Source organism: Manis javanica, chromosome 12 (assembly GCF_040802235.1).
Source record: "Manis javanica isolate MJ-LG chromosome 12, MJ_LKY, whole genome shotgun sequence".
Lineage (NCBI taxonomy): Eukaryota > Metazoa > Chordata > Mammalia > Pholidota > Manidae > Manis > Manis javanica.
Genome location: NC_133167.1, coordinates 39,756,299 through 39,776,627, shown reverse-complemented (window position 1 = coordinate 39,776,627; position 20,329 = coordinate 39,756,299). Strand labels below are relative to the sequence as shown.

The 20,329-nt window shown below is 37.5% G+C and overlaps 1 protein-coding gene across 6 annotated transcripts in view; it reads left to right on the top strand.

Moving 5' to 3' along the window:
* The window catches only part of LOC140845010 (uncharacterized protein C2orf66-like), a 75,362-nt gene extending 55,358 nt beyond the window's left edge, over window positions 1-20,004 (top strand). Inside the window, exons 1-8 of one of the 6 annotated variants that reach the window (XM_073218455.1) lie at window positions 4,623-7,758; window positions 9,930-9,977; window positions 10,447-10,560; window positions 15,357-15,394; window positions 15,971-16,102; window positions 17,396-17,594; window positions 19,008-19,031; window positions 19,750-20,004. In XM_073218455.1, the coding sequence (XP_073074556.1) occupies window positions 7,734-7,758; window positions 9,930-9,977; window positions 10,447-10,560; window positions 15,357-15,394; window positions 15,971-16,102; window positions 17,396-17,575 (537 nt within the window). In that variant the 5' untranslated portion in view covers window positions 4,623-7,733 and the 3' untranslated portion in view covers window positions 17,576-17,594; window positions 19,008-19,031; window positions 19,750-20,004. The other 5 variants (XM_073218458.1, XM_073218457.1, XM_073218456.1 and 2 more) reach the window with 5 other exon arrangements.
* Window positions 20,005-20,329: the final 325 nt, after the last annotated feature.

The following is a 20,329-nucleotide window of genomic DNA, read 5'->3' as shown; positions in this document are numbered from 1 at the left end:
ATAATATTTATATATTTTTATTGCTACATAACAAATTACAAATTTAACAACACAGTTTATTTACTTACAATTCTGAAGTCAGAAGTCTGGGCAAGACCAACTGGGTTCTCTGTTCAGAATCCCACTTTGGAAATCAAGCCAGGACTTCTGTCCTACCTCAGACTCACTCAGGTTGTCAACAGCTGAGGTTCTTTTCCTGGGGCTGTTCTTTTCTGAGCTTCCTGTGCCATTCTCTGCGGCCGGGCCCTCCACAATATTGCATTTTGCTCCTTCAAGACTGGCAGGAGGACTCTTTCACATTTTTCTCTGTTACTGACCTTTAGTCCCAGATTTAAAAGTCTGTGAGTAGCTCAGATCTCCTGAGATAACTTCCCTTTAGGTTAACTCGAGGTCAACCTTAATTACATCTGCAAAATCTTTTTGGCTGTGTAAAGTAACAATCATAATCCTATGATACTCACAAATTACACCCACATTCAAGGGGCATGGATGATACAAGGTGTGTACCCTAGAGCATAAGAATCTTGGGTGCCATTTTAGAAGTCTTACCATGCATAATAAGGAACTGAAGTCTTTTTCATAATTGCTATCCTTACATAATATTTTAAACCCTAGTTTTAATTGAAAGAGCTGATAAATATAAAATGTTTAGTGAAGGAAAAGTCTCTCAGTTCTTTGAATTTTAAACAGCTTTTAGAAAGAAGAAAACAGTCTCCAGTTCCTAAGTTGTTTTGCATGTGTACATGTGTATGATTTTGATTAAAGATAGTTTTGTTCTTGTTCATTTTGAACAGTCAGAATTTGGATATGGCGGATATGACTTGAAATTAAGGAAAGTGTATTAGTTTGCCTTATCAAGTAAATGGAAGCATCTTATTGTACTTAATAGATAAAATTTCATACCAGGTATAGGTCAAGAGTTATGGTTCTAACTCAAGAAATTTATATAAAATTGAGCTTTCAAAAATGCTTCTAGTGATTTGCTTCTCTTGAATATGTTTGGAGAAAGAGTTAAACTTCATATACTTTCTAAGTGCTTATATCACAGTGTACGGTGAAAGAAAGCATCAGGTTTGTCAGGTATGTGCTCATTTTGACTATTCGTATATGTAAATCAGTGTATCCTTAAGTATCAAATATTTGTTAAGTAACTGAAAAAATCAACAAGCATTTTACCTTTAATGATTGTGCAATTCTGATCAGGAAAGGGCTATAGAAGATGATGAGAAATAAAGCTGAAATGATCTAAGGGTTGGAATATAAGGATTCAACTGAAACAAAAGGCCTCTTCACTCTGGAACTGCAAAGATTTAATTAAAAGATGCTTGAAGAGGAAACCTGATGATTTATTCTCCTCATTCCCTGGCTTCAGTAAATAACAGCATTTCATATCATGGGCATTAAAGAGATTGTTGAGATTTAAAAGGTGATGTAACATTGGGGTGGAAGGGAGAGGAGGGAGTCTGTAAGAGGTTTTGATGTGCTGGAGAAAAAAGATGAAAGGAATTTGGTTTAAACTTTTTAGAAAAAAAGTATGTAATATGGTTGCGTTTTAAATTACAGATGTGTAACATTCATTGCATTTAAAAGTCTTTGTTCTAATTTTTAAATAGAATTAATAAAAAATTCAGTTACATTTATAAATTACAGGTCCACAGATTACTGAAATAGGAAATGTGCCTGTTTGGGACCAAGATCCCCAAACTTTTTTGATGGCACACCCTACCATTAAAAAAATGTTTAAACTTTCCCCCAATAAACATACCACTACTATACTAACATGTAAATAGGAAATTTAGACATGATATATTTTAATGCCTAATTATAATAGCTTCATAATAGCAATAGCTAATAACTCAAGGCAGAAAATATATTTAGAGCAATAGTGAATTTAAATTGATTTTTAAAATAATCTTAATTTTTAATGAAGAGTAACTTTTATTATTGAAGAATAATTGACATACAATATTGTATTAGTTCAGGTGTACAGCATAGTGATTCTATATACATTATGAAATGGTCACCACAATCTAGTTACCATCTGACATACAAAATTGTCACAATATTATTGACTATATTCCCTATACTGTACATTATATCCCAGTGTCTTATTTATTATATAACTGGGAGATTGTACTTCTTAATTCCCTTCACCTATTTCATCCTTCCTCCTACCCCACTCTCCTCTGGCAACCATCAGTTTATTCTCTGTGTCTATGAGTCTATTTCTATTTCATTTTCTTTGTTTCTATGTTTTTTAGATTCCACATATAAATGGAATCCTAGGGTATTTGTCTTTCTGTCTGACTCATTTCATTTAGCATAATGCCCTCTAGGACCATCCATGTTGTCACAAATGGCAAGATTCATTCTTTTTTATAGCTGAGTAATAAAAACCCATTTATCCATTAATCTATCAATGACCTTAAGGTTGCTTCCTTATCCTGATTATTGTAAATAATACTGCAATGAACATAGGGGTGTATATGTCTTTTCCAGTTAGTGTTTTCATTTTCTTCAGAAAAATACCCAAAAGTAGAATTGCTGGATCAATTTTTGTTTGTTTGTTTTGTTTTTTAATTTTTTGAAGTAGCTCCTTACTGTTTTCTGTACTGGCTGCACCAATTTACAATCCCACCAGCAGTATACGAGGGTTCCCTCTTTCCACGTCCCTGCCAAACTTGTTATTTCTTGTTTTGTTGATAGTAGCCACTCTGGCTGGTGTGAGGTGATATGTCACTGGTTTTGATTTGCAGTGCCCTGGTGGTTAGTGAAGTTGACTATCTTTTCATGTATCTGTTGGCCATAGAAATGTCTTCTTTTGATAATTGACTGTTTACATCCTCTGATCATTTTTTAATCAGATTGTTTTTAACAAAAAATATTGAGTTACATGAGTTCTTTATATATTGTGTATGTTAACCCCTTATTGGATACATCATTTGTGAATATCTTCTCCTATTTAGTTGGTTGCCTTTTCATTTTGTTCATGGTTTCTTTCTGTGTGCAAAAGCTATTTAATTGAATGTAGTCAGTCCCATTTCTTGCTTGCTTTTTCCTTTTTTCTTTTTTGCTTTTGTTTTCCTTGTCTGCAGAGACAGATGCAAGGAATTAGCACTAAGATCAATATCAAAAGCTTACTTCCTATTTTTTGTCTAAGAGTTTTATGATTTCAGGTCATATATTAAGTCTATTCAGTTTTGAGTTTATTTTTGTGTATGGTGTAAGAAAGCGGTCCGGTTTTGTTCTTTTGCATGTAGCTGTCTAGTTGCCCAATACCATTTATTGAAGAGATTGTCTTTTCCCCATTGTATCTTCTTGCCTCCATTGTAATAAATTAGTTGACCATAGAAGCATAGAAGGGTTTATTTCTGGGCTCCGTATTCTATTCCATTGCTCTATGAGTCTGTTTTTGTTCTAGTATCATATACTGCTTTGATTAATGTAGCTTAGTAGCATAGTTATAAGTCCAGGAGCATGATACTCCTGCTTTGTTCTATTTTCTCAAGATTGCCTTAATTATTCAGGGCTTTTGTAGAAAGGAGTAACTTCTTGTCAGATCCGATTAAATTACTGTTTTTAATTCCTGATGAGCCTGACAAAAGGGTAGAAGTGTCAGCACTGGCGTTTTCTTTTGTTGGTTTGTGCTTGCATTACTGGCATTATCTTCAACTCTGTTGAAAGGAGTAGTTTCTTGTTAGGAGCAGTTTTAAGCGGCTTATTTTAATAGATTACAATAGTTATGTTAGTTACAACTAAATAACATGTATTATATATATTATTGTATGTAAATATACATAAAATGTATATATAACTTATACATTTAAGTATATGAATAATATATATTTAATAATTTAATCCATGAATCCTTTAACCATCTAACATACAATACAATGTTATGATATGCTTAAAGTGAACAAGTGAATGAATAAACTACTGGGGTGCCCTGTCTGCCTCCTACAGGCTGTCGAATTTCTACTCTTCTCAGACTATATTCCACATACTATGTGTGGCCAGTTGTGATAAAGACTGTGTGTATGAGGACACTGGTATCAATCCATGTATAAAATTTTAATACATCAGTATATTAGGTTAAGCACATGAAAAGGAAGTACGTTTTCCTTCCACATCCCAAAATGTGGTTTGGCACACCATTAGAATGCAGACTTAGTTAATATTTTTGTAACCTTTTGAGGCTGTCTTTGATAGGTTTCCAATATCCATATTTACTTATATTAACCCAAAAGCAAAAATGAGGTTTGGGGAGGAGGAACAGACTATTATTTCTTATAGCAGTAATCACATCAGTTCCCCTTACCCCATTCTTCCTCCTTGAGGGCAGTGTGAGAATGGCCATGTGACCCATGCATGTGCAAAAGGGGCTTTTTGTTTGATTTTGAACCACAGGAGAGGAACCCCAAGATTGTGAATCTGGGAATTTTTTTTACAAAGCTACATGCTGCTCTCCTTCCCTCCTGAGAGAGAAAGAGATGCCTTTGCTCTCAGATGTTTTACAATGCTTTGGAATGTAAACATAGCTGCAGGTTTCATCTCCCCATAAAATGTAAACACGTGGCTCCACCAACCAGGAGGCAAAAGGAAGCAGAGCACTGAAGGTAAGTGTTTCTGTGGAAAGGAGACATTATCTTCATAGCATGCAGTTTCCTTTGCTCAGGAAACCACACCATGCAGAAACATGAAAATATTCATGAAGCATTGTTTCCCTGGTAGTCTTCATGGGGTACAGAAATAAGGCCTCTCATTCTCCTGGCATTACTGTTGGAAGCCTTTAATGACCAAATGAAGTGAGTAGGACAAATTAATGTCATGACTTAACAATCCTCCAGCTGTGAATTTTTGGGTAGGGTAGGTAGGAAAAACTGGTAGAGCCATCATTTGGGAGTTCTAATACTGAAGTTTGTTAAGTCTTTGTGTTTAGAAATGTATTAATAATGTAACATGCAGGATAGAAGGGAAGTAGTTGAGGTAGGAGAAGGGGATCATTTACAAAACTGCTGTAAAATTTGAAATACTAGTAATAATGGTCTAAACTCGGGTGGGCACCAGAAAGTTGTGAACCAATGCAAGGGTGACCCTAAAGTGCTGGGCTCCCTAGGCTTAGCAACTAATTGGATTTGGTAGGTAAGCCTCTGAGTTAGATTTGGCCTGGCACCTTACCTGACTCCCATGAGGTGGAAGATATGGAGACAATTAAAATGTCTTAAGATGCTGCCAGCCAATGGCCTATCTTAATTTTCACTATCCCCAAGATCTTACGTTCTATAACTACAAAGGAGAGTGTGCAGAGTGGGTTTTCTGAGTCTCCATTTTGTTCTTTTTTCAGCTTAATGCAATACCTTACAGTTTTAAATTATTTTTAAAAGTTCAAATTGTTCTAGTCTGACCGTGATGCAGTAAGATCTTTAGGTGCTAAAGTGCAACAAACTGGAACTTTTTGTCAGACATACATGCCGTACTTCAATTTTGAAGGAAAAGAGACAAAAAGTAAGAAAACTAAGAATTGTAAGTAATTTCTTTTAATAGACATTCCAGACCATACAGGGTGTGTATAGACTGCCTTGTCACCTGTGCTTTATCCTTTTAGCAGACATTCATTGAGTATCTGCTGTACCAGAGTCAGTGCCAGACACATTCACATTCAGCTTCTCATTTCATTCTCCACAAAAGTCCTTAAAGAGAGGATTATTATCATCACATTACAAGAAAGGAAATAGTGTTAAAGAAATGAAGCAATTTGCTTAAAGTAGAATTCAAACCAGATTGGCACAGAAATAGAGTTCTTCCTGAAGACCTGCAATATGTAGTAATCAATACTAGTTCACTTGCTACTCTGTCAAAATCTTTTCTGACCATACTAGTTATTCCTCTTGCTTTGAAAAAAAATTTTTTTCCCAATGATCTTCCCCAGCCTTCCTTTTACTTCTGCTATACTTTCCCTCAGAGATTTCTCTTAACTGTGTGACTTCAGTGATCTATTCTGGGTGGATGACTCACCAAGTCAGTCAGCCTTGCTCCCTTAGTTCCGTGTCTTAATGTCTGAGTCAATGGCACTATATTTAGCTTCGCTAGGACTCCTTATCCATAAGTTATGGCTAGTAATATTACCTTACAAACCTAGCAGGTGGATTAAGTGGAATAATGGAACAAATGCACCTGACATACAAAGTGCTCAAAAATGATAGGTGCTTTCCTAGCTCTCCAGTCTCTAGTTTTCTCCAAACTAGACAAACTCAGTTTCAATTCACTGTTGAAATTTAACTTTATAATTTCTCTTGATCCCTAATTAGCAATTCTTTTTAGTTTTCAAATTCCTATGAAATCCTCCCAATTACACAGGGTGAAAATCCACTCATTTTAATAATCTCCTTTTGCCTGTCATGTCCAATTAATTGGTAAGCCTAGGGAGCCCAGCACTTCAGGGTCACCCTTGCATTGGTTCACTCCTTTCTGGCTCCCACCCTAGTTTAGACCGTCATTACTAGTATTTCAAATTTTATAGCAGTTTCATGAATGATTCCCCTTTCCTAGCTCACCCACTTCCCTTCTATCATGCATATTACATATTCCCATTAATCATTTTTTACACAGCAATTTAGCATTATCACTCTTCCAAAACTTTGTAATCTACCTGCATGTTCTGTAAGATACAGTCCAAACTCTTTGACATTTTGACCAATCTACATTTCCAGTCTTCTTCCCTACCATTTTCCAAAGATATCTCCTCCCCACACAGTTAGGACTAGATTGCAAGAAACAGAAAACCTGACAATTGCTCAATCAAATCTCGAAGCAGAAGGTCCAGGGTAAGTCTCCAAGAAATCATCAAGAACCAAAGCTCCTATCCAATTAATTTTCCATCCTTAATGTGTGGCTTTCAAAATAAAATGGTGGCTAATATATTTCCATTCCAGGAGGAAGGAGAGGGAAGGCACAAAAGGGGCTCTGCCTTTTATTTGGGAAGGATGCTCTCTCTTTTGTCCCTTTCCGACCCTCAGGGACTTCCATTGGTGGCTCATTGGCCAGAATGATAACACATGGTCACGAAGAAATGCAAGGGAAGCTGTGGAAGCAAGTTTTCAAGTTGGATATGTTGATATGCTAAACAATGTCTAAGAAACAAATGTATGTTAGTCTGCTTGGGCTGCTATAACAGAATACTATGGACTGGATAGCTTACACAACAGAAATTTATTTCTCAAAGTTATGGAGGCTTGAAAGTCCAAAATCAATGTGCCAAAGATTGGAGGCTAGGACTTCAACATACGAATTTTGAGGGGACACAATTCAGTCCATAGCAAAAGTGATAAAAAGAAGCAACAAGCAGAGTCTGCCACACAAGCCAACTGAGCTCCTACATTTATTTTGAGTATCTCCTCCCTTTTGCTACTTCTTTATCCTTGTTCAGTAACTTCTTCTGGCCATATCTCTGTTATCAAAATTTTCTCCATGAAAAGACGCCAGTTGCCACAGTCAGGACTGATCCTGTTCCTACTTCTAGCTGCCATAGTTCCATATGGGAGTCATCAAATTAGATCTTGTATGCTCTTTATGTGCAGTTCTTAATAGTGACATTTATTTAACGTTTATTTGTCAGGTACTGTGCAGCCCCTTTATATATATCATTTCTAATTCTTTCAACAACACTGCAAAGTTGGATTACTTCACATATGAGGAAACTGAGGTGCAGAGAGATTAAGTAATTGCCCAAGAGAATGGCGGAGACAAGTTTTGAACATAGTTAAGTTTGGTTCTGCAGTTCTTTCCACCACACCATGCTGCCTCTCCAAATAGATTGTCTGTGCCTCCCAGGCAGTGATCACATCCCTTTCCATATACCTCTTTGCATTCCCACACTTAGCAATGTGTGTTTTACATGGTAGAAATGTGTTAAATATTTTTCTGAATGAATGATAGTAACAATGGCCCAAGGTAGTCCAAAATCCAGATTTAACAAAAACAATTATGTCCATAACAAAATTGCCGATGTGGTGTTAATTGTTGAAGCTGAGCAGTAAGGGCATGGACTTGCATGATTCTGTTCTCTTTAATTTTTATGTGTTAGAATTTATAAAAGTTCTATTTTTATATAAATTCCAATTTTATATAAATTCCATTAAAGCCTTAAGTGAGATATAATATTCATTGGTTGGAAGGCTCACTATTTTCAGGATGCCATTTTTCTCCAATATGATATGTAGACTAAATGCAATCTCAGTCAAAATCCCAGCATGCTATTTTTCTAAAAATCTACATGCTGATTCTATAATTTATATGGAGAAGTGAACAGTTTTGAATAGTCACAACAACTTTGAAAAAGACTCACACTACTTGATTTCAAGCCTACTGTAAGGCTAAGGTAATCAAAGGCAGTGTGGAAAAGGCAGAAGGACAGATACATACGTACAGCAGTGGAGCAGAACAAAGTGTTAAAAAATAGATCCAACGTTTTATAGTCATCTGATTTTCAAGAATGGTGCCAAAACACTCCAATGGGAAAAGAAAGATCTTTTCAACATATAGTGCTGGAATGACTAAATACTCATATGGAAAAACATAAATAAACCTGGACCCTTCCTCACATCATGCACAAAGACTAATTTGAGATGACTCATAAATCTAAATGTAAAAACTGAACTATGAAGCCTCTAGAAGAAAATATAGGAGACTACATTGTGACATGATGGCAGTTCAAGGTAATTAGGCAGAATAAAAAAGGAATGATTTTAAAAATTGGTAAGTCATACTTCATTGCAACTAAAGACTTCTGCTTATCAAAAGACACCATTAAGAAAATTTACAGGCAAATCACAGACAGAACCATATTCCTGATGATGGATTTGTTTTCAGACTACATACGACACTTGTACAACTCAGTCATAAAACCTCAAAAAGCCAATTTTAAAAGTGGAATTTTAAAAACAGAAGTCAACAGGTGATGTTCTTTGCAGAAGCCTAGAAGGTCCCCGCTGCCACCTGGGAGCACATTACTGTTGGAGCATGAAGATGGCATCATCTCTGCTCTGAGATTTCTCATGAGTTTTCCCTGGGCCAGACTCACAGAATGTACTTCTGAAGGGAAAGGGTAAAGGTCTGCTCTTCTGTTTGTTTAATGGAATAACATTTTATACACCTGAAGTATGAAAGAGCTCCCAGAATACTGGGAATTAACCATTGTTTTTTTTCTTTTTTGGTTTTTTTTTTGGTGGGGAGCTGATTTTGGTTTTGTTTTTTGAGGGAATTCTGTTGATTTTTTTTTTTTAAGGATAAAAGCTCACTAGCTGTATTTCAGAGTTCACAATTGATAAATAGCACTAAGAAAGAAAAGCATTTCCCCACTATGCCCCAAAATATCCAAAGAAATACCCATCTGAATTGTCCTCAATTTTTTTCTTCTCTGAAACTACTCTTTTTATCATACAAATTTTGTGTCTGGAACTTTATGTAACATTTTAAGAATGGCGTTTCTTCCAGACACTTAAATAATTTTATTAATGGGTTAAAATATGTGGTCCTTTACAAAATTATGTGACTCATCGATAGGGTCATACCTAACTTAATAGTTTAAAATGGAACCTTTTCTCATCCCTTTTGTATTAAAAAAAATTAGTATAATTTTACTCACATAAAACCTCAGGTTCGTAATAGACATTTCAGCCTAAATCCATTTTGTGTTACGAATTGGATGACCGAAGAAGCTCCACCTTTCTCACAAGGGAATAAAGAACTCAGATCCAGCTTCTAAGTCTAGACATGGCTCAATGCTTTCAGTAGAAGCTAAAGAAATTGTAGAGAGTTACGGGTCTTTTTCCTGCATGGTTGACCTGACATCTTGCTATTCCTTGTCTCAGTTTCCTGTATGTTAGTTACCAAGAAGTGGGCGGCTAACACAAAACTTTATTCTTTCACAGTTCTGGAAGCCGGACATCTGAAATTAGCATCACTGAGCCAAGATCAAGGTGGGTGCAGGATTCACTCCCTCTGGAAACTCTAAGGAAGAATCTGTTCCTTTCCTCTTCCAGCTTCTGGTGACTGCCCAGATTCCTTGGCTTGCAGCCTCCCCTCCAAAACAATTTAAATAGAAAGGGGTGTGTGGTCATAAAATTGCCACATTCCCTGCAATCTCCATTGCTTTGTGTACAGCAGCTAGATTGCTATTAACTTACATTTGACTGGTTCATTTGAATATTCAAGTCAAATCAAATATTTATTGTCCACCTACAGTTTTCTCTTCCCTCTTTGTTAAAATATGACAGTATGTAAATCTTTGGATGAACAATACAAAATAAAAATATAACAAAGCTCAAATTTCAAAAGAGCATTTTAAGAATCTAAGCTCAGATTTTACCTGAAGAATTATTAATTCCATGAACATCTGTGATATGCCTCTCTATGTATATATATTATGCCATATAAATTCTATGCCAGGCATTATATGCCAAGTTCTGAAGAAGAAGATGATGAAAAAAGACCTGGTGCCTACTTCAGGAAGTCCGTGTGGGGGACGAAGAGACACGTGGAAGCAGATCCTAATTCAGCAAGGTAAGAGCCATTGAAGTGACTAAGTGGCTTCTTTTTCCTCAGAAGTGATATTTGAGGTGATCCTTGAAGGGCAGGGCGTTCTGAAGGCACACAGGAGTCAGAGAAGGCATTCCAGGCAGAAGCAACCACAAGGTCAAAGGCACGAAGGTAGAAGTGTGGGTGGTGGTCACTGGCGAGGTCAAATGGCTGGGAGGGTACGACTGGCGTTTTTATCATCCGCAAGAGCTTAGACTTTATCATTCTGGCATCAAGAAGCCCCTAGAGGTGGGAGGGATGCCAGTAAGCTTTGCCTTATCAGTGCGACCTTGTCTTCCTGTTGTCTGCTCCAGAGTCAGTTGCAAAGCCAAAGATGTTGTGGACCACCTCAGGCGCTCTGCTATAAAAGCAGACTGCCTGCTGAAAAGCTGTTTGCAAAGCCAAAGGAAGTGATGTAGGAGTCTATATTTTAGGAGTAATCCTTCACTCCTTTATTATGACTTTTGGAGATACCAAAATGGCCTGACATAACGGGGAATTGGGAAACTGTTGCTCAAATCCAGGTCGAGACAGTTTGGTTTATACCTCAGTCAGGGTGTCAATCTGGATGTCCATTTTCTTGCTTTGTTTTCTCTGAGCTGGCTTCAGATCAAGTATGACTATCATGCTTTTTGTTGCCTCTGCACCCCCATCGTACTTGTAGGAGAAATAGCTTAAATTTAGGACAGGACTGAACAGTACGTGTGCTGGCTGCCCCTCTCTGACTAGCGCATGTTTCTCAGGAAGGCTGGTGGCAGGGAGGAAACAGGCCAGAGGAGGGACCATGGGAGAAGGAAAGGCCACTCCCAGGTCCCAGCTGATGACAGCGAAGGCCTGATGAAAGCAGAGGCTGAGGCCAGCCTGAGGCCAAACTCTCTCAGGGAAGGATAGCCACCCCACCTAGACCTTGTCTTTCTTCCTTTACGCATCTAGGCTTCTAGAATTGGCTCACACTCTGGCCCTAAGAAGTAAAAACATACGTAACATGTTTTAAACAGTGGGAGATATTTTTTCATCTTTAATATGCCCTTCAGCATTTTTAAAACATTTCAAAGCAAGAGAACAGCATTTTTAAACAAAAGGATAGCATTTAAACAAGAGGATAGTATTTTTTAGACGGAAGACAGCTAATAATAAAAGAAATTTCTACATGATGAATAACTAGAGAATTCTGAGGGTCAACTCTATAATTGGAGATACTCCCACTGCATTGTCACTGGGAAAAGGGACAAGTGGTTGACCATATTGTAGACATGTTCAAGAATGTCATGGGAATTTTTTTTTTAAACTGCTTTGTCATCCCTGGGGGAGAGAGGGAATTCAATTCCAGTGGTTTCAGTGGCTCATGGGATCTGGAAGCTTTGTGTGGCCTCATGATATGAGGGGTCAGCCTCTCCTCTCCCATCCATTGTGGTCACTGAGGGTCCGCTGAGCCAGGGCTCTTTGCCTCTGCTCTGTGCTTGGCAGAGACCTATGTCTTTTATCCCCCCTTCTCTTTAGCCTACTCTCAAGCTGAATTCATCCCATTGCCACAAAAAGCAGATGTGACTGCTATGAGCAGAACGCTGCCTGGCTCACTCTATTAATCATCTTAGCAACTTTTCTGCAGTTCTCGTCATCACTGAGGAAGCAATCTAAAACAATAAGTTTCCCTTTCGCTTACTCAAACCTGGGGAAAGAAAAGGACGTCAAATTCTCATCGCTGTTCGTGATGTACCTAACTAGCTCTATCGGCTCTTCTTCTTTTTTTTTCCTAATAGAGACAGGAAGGGTTTGAAAATGTTATATAGTCCAACAGAGACAGTTTTAAAGTTTCTCTCTGCCTCCCAGAATAGCCTCTTCACTGAGTGCCCTTTCCTCACCTTTACCATTATGTTTGAATTTCTAATTTAAGTTTATAATTCAGTGAGCACATATTTATTGACTTTCTTCTGTTAGTCGCCCTGTCCTGAGTACTCTATTTTCCTGTCAAATTCTAATTGAGAAATGCCAGCAAAACCCTTCATTCTGATGCCTCTGGGTTGTGGAAGAGTCTTTTTGCTCAGACTATCCCAACTGCTACTTTTACAAATGTTCTATTTAATGAAGAGACCAAATGGAATAATTTGGACCAGAAACTGATGGTTTGGGAACCTGAGCTATCCTTATTTGATTTTCTTCTCTGTTGATTGAAATCCACTGAACAATAAATTGGCAACACATCTACTGAATGTTGTGTTGATACAGAGTCTGAAGAAAATATCATCAGCTCTCTCAATAATACATTCTGCTCTTCAAAAGAGATATAATATTAAGACACAAAGGTTTTAAAACCAAAATTTTAGAAATATGTAATTTATTTTAACAATTAGGGAAACAAGTTTTAGTAACAAGGTTATAATATGTGTGTTGGTCCACTGAGCCCTTGAAAAACTCTAAATATTTCTTAAAATGGGGAGCTCTTAAGAGGTCAAACAAATGTGCTGTGTTGTTATACAAACATAGCTAAAGCTATGACTTATTTATAGATAAATGGCTTTGCAAGTCTTATTCCAATTTATTCAGTCTTTCCCATTTAAAAAGTGCATTGTCTATTTATCGGGTTCAGTGCTCGGCACTGGGAATGCAGAGATGAGCCTTGTCTAAGGAGTTTGTAGTGTAGTGACTTGGCTATAATCTCACTTAACAATTTAATACATATTATTAGATCCTTTAACTTCAAACTCTGGAGTTTAAGGAGAGTTGAAGTAATGATATTCCAGGGTACTCATTTACTCAATTAACTACTGATATTTAAACAAACTCAAGTCTCTCACATTAAAAACAATGATTCCACTGACCTCTCCAGCTGCTTCCTTCTTACTCCCTCTTCACAGCTAAACTTCTCAAGAGCTTGGTGTCCCCACTCTCTTTCTTTCCCCTCCATCCCTCACTTCCAATCTTTCACCTCCATCAACCAAAACAACTCTAAGGCTCCATGGGCCCTTTTCAGTCTCATTTTACCCAATTTGTCCCTTCTAGAAACACTTCTTTCCTTTGCTTCCATACTTTCCTGGTTTCCCCCGTACCTCCAGTGTCTCTTTTGTATAGATTCTTGTATATGGCTGTTACTGGTTAAAATTTCTCAAAGCCAACTCCTAGGCCACTTTTTCTTCTCCTTTGCTAATTTGTACTGAGGTACTCTCACCCATTCATATGCTAACAATCCCATATTTACATTTCCTTCCCACCCCTCCCCTCTGAACCCAGACCTGGGTATCCTGATATACACTCTCCATCCCCACCTGGAGATCTCAGAAGCTCCTCAAACTCAGTGCTCCATCTGGAACTCCTGACCCTCACTCCATGCCAGTGTTTGATTTCTCAGCTAAAGGCATGTACTCCACTCAACTGCATAATCCTGAGCCCTGGGAATTGGTCTGGAAATTCTCTTCCCCTTAGCCCTGCCTCCCATAGGATCTAGTACACTTAAAACCCTTCAATCAGTGAGCATTACTTGCAGCAGAAAGATCATAATCTGACCCCTGACCAGCCCCATTTCGCAGCAGGCTACCCCCTGCTCCCTCTATTCCCGGCGTGCTAATTTACCTTCAGTTGCTTTAATGTGCCATGTTCCTTTCAGCCACAGGGTCTAGCACAGTTGTTCACCTTGCTTGAACTTCTTCCCCCTCTGTACTCCCTTGGTAACTCCCACTCATCTATCAGATGTAAGGTTACTTCTTCATAGAAGCTCTCCTGACCCCTGAGACCAAATCAAATCCCCCTTCTTACACTCTTATAGACCCTACTTTCTCTTCATAGAAATTATCATTTGGATTTATAATATTTATATCACTTATATTTGTTTTATAAATTGTTTATGTGTTTTGATTGTCTATATTGCCACTAATCTGTCAGTTCAATGAAGGTAGGGCCTATATTTATTATTCTTACCATGTTATCCTCAAAGCCTAGTGCAGTACCTGGCAAGTAGTAGGAAGTCAATAAAAAATTTGTAAAATGAACAAAGAAACGAACAAATGAAGGTCATAGTGACTTGCTCAAAGTCAAGATAGAAAGACTGAGACTAGACAATTTCTAGAGAGTTAATAGCCAGACAATCTCCAGTCTAGATTACTAGCCTTCTCACAAAGAGCTTTTCCTGGATTGTTCTGAATTACTGGTACCAAAGCAACTTTGTAACTCATCGAGTTCAATTTCTCAACCCTACCATTTTCTACAGATAGCATTTATTCAGCAAGAGGATGCTGCTTTTTTCCATGAAACACGTGCTATCTTTTTGCTCTATTTTGAAGGGGTATTATGATAAACTGTGCCACTATTGAAAACTTGCCAAGCTTCCTGAGATTCTCAGAACAAATATAAGGTGTAGGTCACAAAAAGCAATTTTGTCTCTTGGAGTAGAATTTCCTATTCAAAAAATGCTGTTAATTTGAGAAGCCGATATTTGCAAACGAACATTCTATTAGGAGGGATAATCCTCATCACATTCCTAGCTGCTGTATATACACCGTCTTTTGAAAGTGAAAAAGTAGAAAGCCACTTGGCTGCATGGAAGTGCCTGTGTATTTTATAAAAAACACATAAAATGTTCCGTGGTTGGAGGAGAGGTTGCTGTATTTATAAGACAAACAGGTTCACTGTTACCCCTGAAGAAGCATGAAGTAGTGATTCTCAAGGGTCTTTGTGCCATGGATGAAAATGGAATCATTATTTTTGAACTGCGCCTGCTCACGTCAGAGACACCTACCTGCAACCGGTCCACTGGTTATAAGTAGCCGTGATTGCCTTACTGATTGTAGGTGGGGTACCAACCAGGACCAGCCAAAGCCCAAACCTGGTAAGTTTTATTAGCCCTTCTGTGTATTTCATTTCCATTTCATGCCTTGGGGTGGGAGACAATCTCTACTTAGGCCAGTGTGGTCTGTGTCTGTCTCAGATGTGTGTACAGCGCATTTCTCGGTTTGGGGTATATATTTTTCTTTCTCTTTGGAGACTACTGTCTTAACATTTATGAGTAACTTAAGATTTGTTTGCTTGTTCTTTTTTATGAAGTGCATTTTCTTTGGAGACCACAAAGTGCATTTTTTCAAAGATGAAAAGCCATACTTAGACTTTGTAGGTTGTATTCATAATTGCTTTGTGTATCACTATGTAACATTTTCTTCCTCGTGGACTCTTAAGCTAATCAGCTGTATCTGGGGGGCTTCATATGCAGATGAATCCGGAGAAAAACAAGTCTGCAAAATTAGGGTGAACTGATACACTACTTCTCCATTGTCTGTCTTTTAAAAATGTTTCTTCTTTCTCTTTTCTGTTTTTGCTCCCCTCTTCTCCTCTCTCCTTTTCTCTCCTCTCCTCTCTCTTCTCTCCCTCTCTGACTGCCGATATTTCCCTCGTCCTTGCTCTTGCTCAGCTTCATTCCGCCATGCCCAAAGCATTCCTGCTGCTGTGTGTTGGCCTGGCACTACTCGGGCTTGGTCACGGAGCCATGCTGAGAAACGAAGAGAAATGGAAGCCCCGCAACAACCCCAGAAACCGAGATCTGGTAAGAACATAGTCAGGGACAGCTGAGAGGCAGAGCGGAACAGGCCCCTCTCTGGGTTTATGCACACTGCACTCTGCTGGACCACAGTGGAGAGGAGGCTGCCAAGCTCTGGGAAGATTCTTCAGCAGGACATGTGAGGGTCTTGCTAGCGTAGTGGCCGGTGTCCTATTGTTCCTCTGGCCAATTTACATTTGTTTCTGTAAGGAGAACAAACATATATTTAGAAAGGATCTTACACACACACAGCACATTACATTTGCAAATGATCTTAGAGAACACACTGATTTTATAGACTTAGTTTCTGATACATATACAAAATCAAGAGGAAATTGCTTTTTGCATAGCTTAGATTGAATTGATAATAAAACAGATTCTCATACAACCAACACATGCAAAGCTCAATTGCAAAAACTGAAAGTTGACCTTTGGTAGTCTTTGGTAGACATTATTTTCAACATAAGGCTGTCTAAGAAGAAAACCGTAAAGACATCAGTAAAAATTCTCTTTTAAAAATATGCTAAGTTCAATAAACATACTAACATTACTATTTCAAAGCATAGTTTCTCTCAGAGAAAATATGTTAAGTTCAATAAACATACTAACATAATTTCCAAACATAGTTTCTCAAAGAAAATTATGTGAACTATAACAACATAGGATTAAAACAATCAAATAGCCTTTTGCACAGCTTCTGTGCAAACCGTTAGACAAACGGGTTCACTGTTACCCCTGAAGAAGCATGGAGATGTCATTCTCAGGGGTCTTTGTGCCATGGATGAAAATGGAATCATTATTCTCCTCCAACCACGGAACATTTTATGTGTTTTTTGTAAAACCTTTTCCTAAAGGAAAGCAGGAAAACCCAGGTCTGAAAAGAAACTGTAGCCGAAGACAGACTGGGACGTCCCCACCCTTCAGAGAGGGTGCGCCGAGCTCTGATCACTGCGGTGGTCGATTTAATCTCTGGCTTCAGTACTCAGAGGTGCTAGCAAAGACCCCTTTGACCATGGTGCTACTAAGTAGGTGATATACCTCCCTTGATTTCCACAAGAATGGTGAATTACCTTGCTTAGGGCTGAAATGTCAGAAAGAAGGCATGATAAGTGACAGTGGAGAGGAAGGTGGAATAGAAGTAACCAAAGTTTGTACTTCTATTTCGAGGTTTCCCACTTCCTTCCGCTTAGATTAGGACTAATGTCAACTCAGGGGGAAAACAGAGATGGGGAAAATATTCATCTCTGAGCTTTTTGGATGTTTAATTTTTATATGGCACTGAACGTTTTCTTTCTTCAGTTTTTCAGAACCCTTCGTGCATATTTTAAGGGAAGAGGTCTTGATCTTGGGAGGTTCCCAAATACTTTCGTCATGAACCAGAATCCCAGACCTGTGTCTTTTGAATCAGAGTTTATTGCTTCTGCGTTTGCAGATTATGAGGAGCAGAAAAACTCCTTTCCCAGTTTCCTCAAAGGCTGACTGTTTCTTCTGAGCACAGGTAAAAATGATCCCTTTATTCCCAGGATTTGTCCAAACATCCAACTTAAGTCATAAAGAGATTTTGAAAGTATTTATTTGAAAATGATTTTCTTTTCCTCAGAGAAATTAATGCTCAATTCTGATGATACTCATTGCTGTTAATATTTGGATTTGGTTCAGATGTCTATGATTTGGTTTTAAAAAGAAATGATAGTTATGATTTTTTAAGCATAGTTTTCTTGGGAAGAGGTATATTAAAATAGTAGAATTATCACCTTTAATAGCATTATTAAATATAGTGGAATACCACACACTTTTACCTATATCTTTTTTTCAGACTCAGGTCATATAGCTAAAGTTAGGTAGAAAATCATATATAAAGAAGTATGTGAATTGTACAGTTGGATAAAATAGAAAGATAAAGTTAAAAGAAAGGGTCTCTGGAGGAGAAATAATAAACATATATTTGAGCTTCAACTTCCTCACCTAAAGAAAAAAAAAGGAATATTAGTAAAGATGTTATTTTTCTCATAGGAAAAAAATTAGAAATATATTTATGAGATTTGAATTTTGTTAATCTTATTCTTTTTGCATTCTTATCAAATAAATGCTTGCTATTTATAAAGAAACAGGTATGGCACATTATAAGAAAATGCACTATGTCTCTAGTTCATTAGCGTTTGTTTGGATGAATAATAAAGGGAAGTGAATCATAATCGAAATCCACTCCCCATTCTTCCGTGGTGCGGGTGTAGGGATGAAGTTGTGAGTAAGCATACCATTGTTACACTGCATTGTGCATGTGAAAATATTTTGATTATTAGTTCTTTTGAGTGTGATTTTTAAAAATAATGATTGTCATTCTAAAAAGAAGACGTAATTTACCATGTGGCATATGCACTTGAAAACTTCTATCCTGAGAAAATAGAATAAGCAGAAAGATGTTAATGAAGGGTTACCTTGACTTTTCTCACATGTAGGCCCTAGGCTATCAGACACTAATACAGAGAAGTAGTTACTGATACCACAAGGGCTACTTCAGTGTGGGAGAGTGGTGCATGCACGTTGGTTGTAAGCCTTCGTTTCTTCATCTATAAATTGCAGGTGCTAATGTCTAACTCACAGAGGTATCAGAGAAAATATCAAATGAATACTTCCAAGTGAGCATGAAATGAAGTAATATTTAAGGCAGGAAAACAGAGCAAGCACCCAGTTGGTAGTGTTGTAATATAACGGAAATTAATTGGCTTTGTGTAAGAAGCTAAGCAAATGTTTGGAGAGTATTTCATAATTACAAACTCTCCTTTCCTAACATCTCTGATTAGAAAATGAAAAAACAAAGAGTTTTCACTGAACTATGTTGATCTTTGGGTCTTTGTGGTGTTTGTGTAGTTTTTATTTACTATTTCATAATATTTTCTTGTTCTTCCAGGTTCTGGCTATTTTAGAACTACAGGTGAAGCTTCTCATTAAAAAATTTTAATCATGGTCATGGCTAAACATTTTTTCCCTCTACTTTTATTTGTCAATGTGTAATGATTTTATTCTACATTTCCAGATTTGCATATAAATAGATTGACCCTTGGGAGATAATCTGACTCAGTGGTCTATTTTTGGAGTTTTTTTTTCCCACTCTATAACCATGAACATTGATGTAGAACACTGCGGATATTTTGTAAGAGCTACGGGACATTACGAGTCAAAAGAGATGATGATCTTCTAAATTACATGTTTACTTGAAGCTTGTCTTTAAAACTTGTCTTGTATGCTTATTACCTGTTATCAATCATTGTTTTTATTTCAAAGGGACTTTGCAAATTTTTACTGTAGTTCATCATATGTAATAGGGGTTTAGGCTTAAAATTTGTCTTTTTCCTAAAGAGGAGATGCATTCCCACGTTCAGCAATATGTTACTGAAAGATCTCACAATCTAAGTTTCATACCAAGGGAGAGTAAGTGATAAATATCCATAAATAAGTTGAAATGGAAAACAAAGAAATTTGGGATTCTAGGAATTGCTAGGATCTCTGTGAGATGTTCTCTGCCACTATGTTTAGAGGTGGACCCCGTGCTACACCAAATATCCTAGCCCCACCCCAGCTCTGATTCTCTTTTGCACACAACCTCCTTAAGAACGGAGAGTAGAAATGGGTGGATTTCCCTTCTTTTACAGCCAACCGTGTCCTCCTCCCAACCAGATGGGGCTGAATTATTCTGATTCTCGTATCCTCACTTGGAATAGCAACTTTTCCTGTATCTTTATGGAGAGCTGCATCATTTTCCCTGTGATTCCTGCAAAACAAGCGTTGTACCTGAATGCAAACATTGGTGTCCTAATCACATTAACCTGTGCATTCCAAAATAGTCTTCTGTGGCTTTTTTGTGGATGATTGATACTGAATATAAAAATAAAATATTTATGCTAAGACAGATTTCTGTGGCTGGTTTAATATGTTCTATTGTAACTAGTTGATATATGTCTGTTTTTCCTGGAGGGATGTGTGAGGTATTTATGAGCAGAGATCATACCTAAGCCATTTATATTTCTTCAGCACCTAGCATAATGTCTAGCATGTAGCATGTGTTCAACAAATAGTTGTTGAATTGAAAGTAAACATGTGCTATTCTGCTATTGTTTACACAGAAATGGAAGCTACTCCTAGTTCACGTCAAGATTGTGTTTTTTACCATTTAAGAGATGAAAGTAATCATTGAGGAGCTATTCTTCATAAAAATATAAACTATTCAGATAA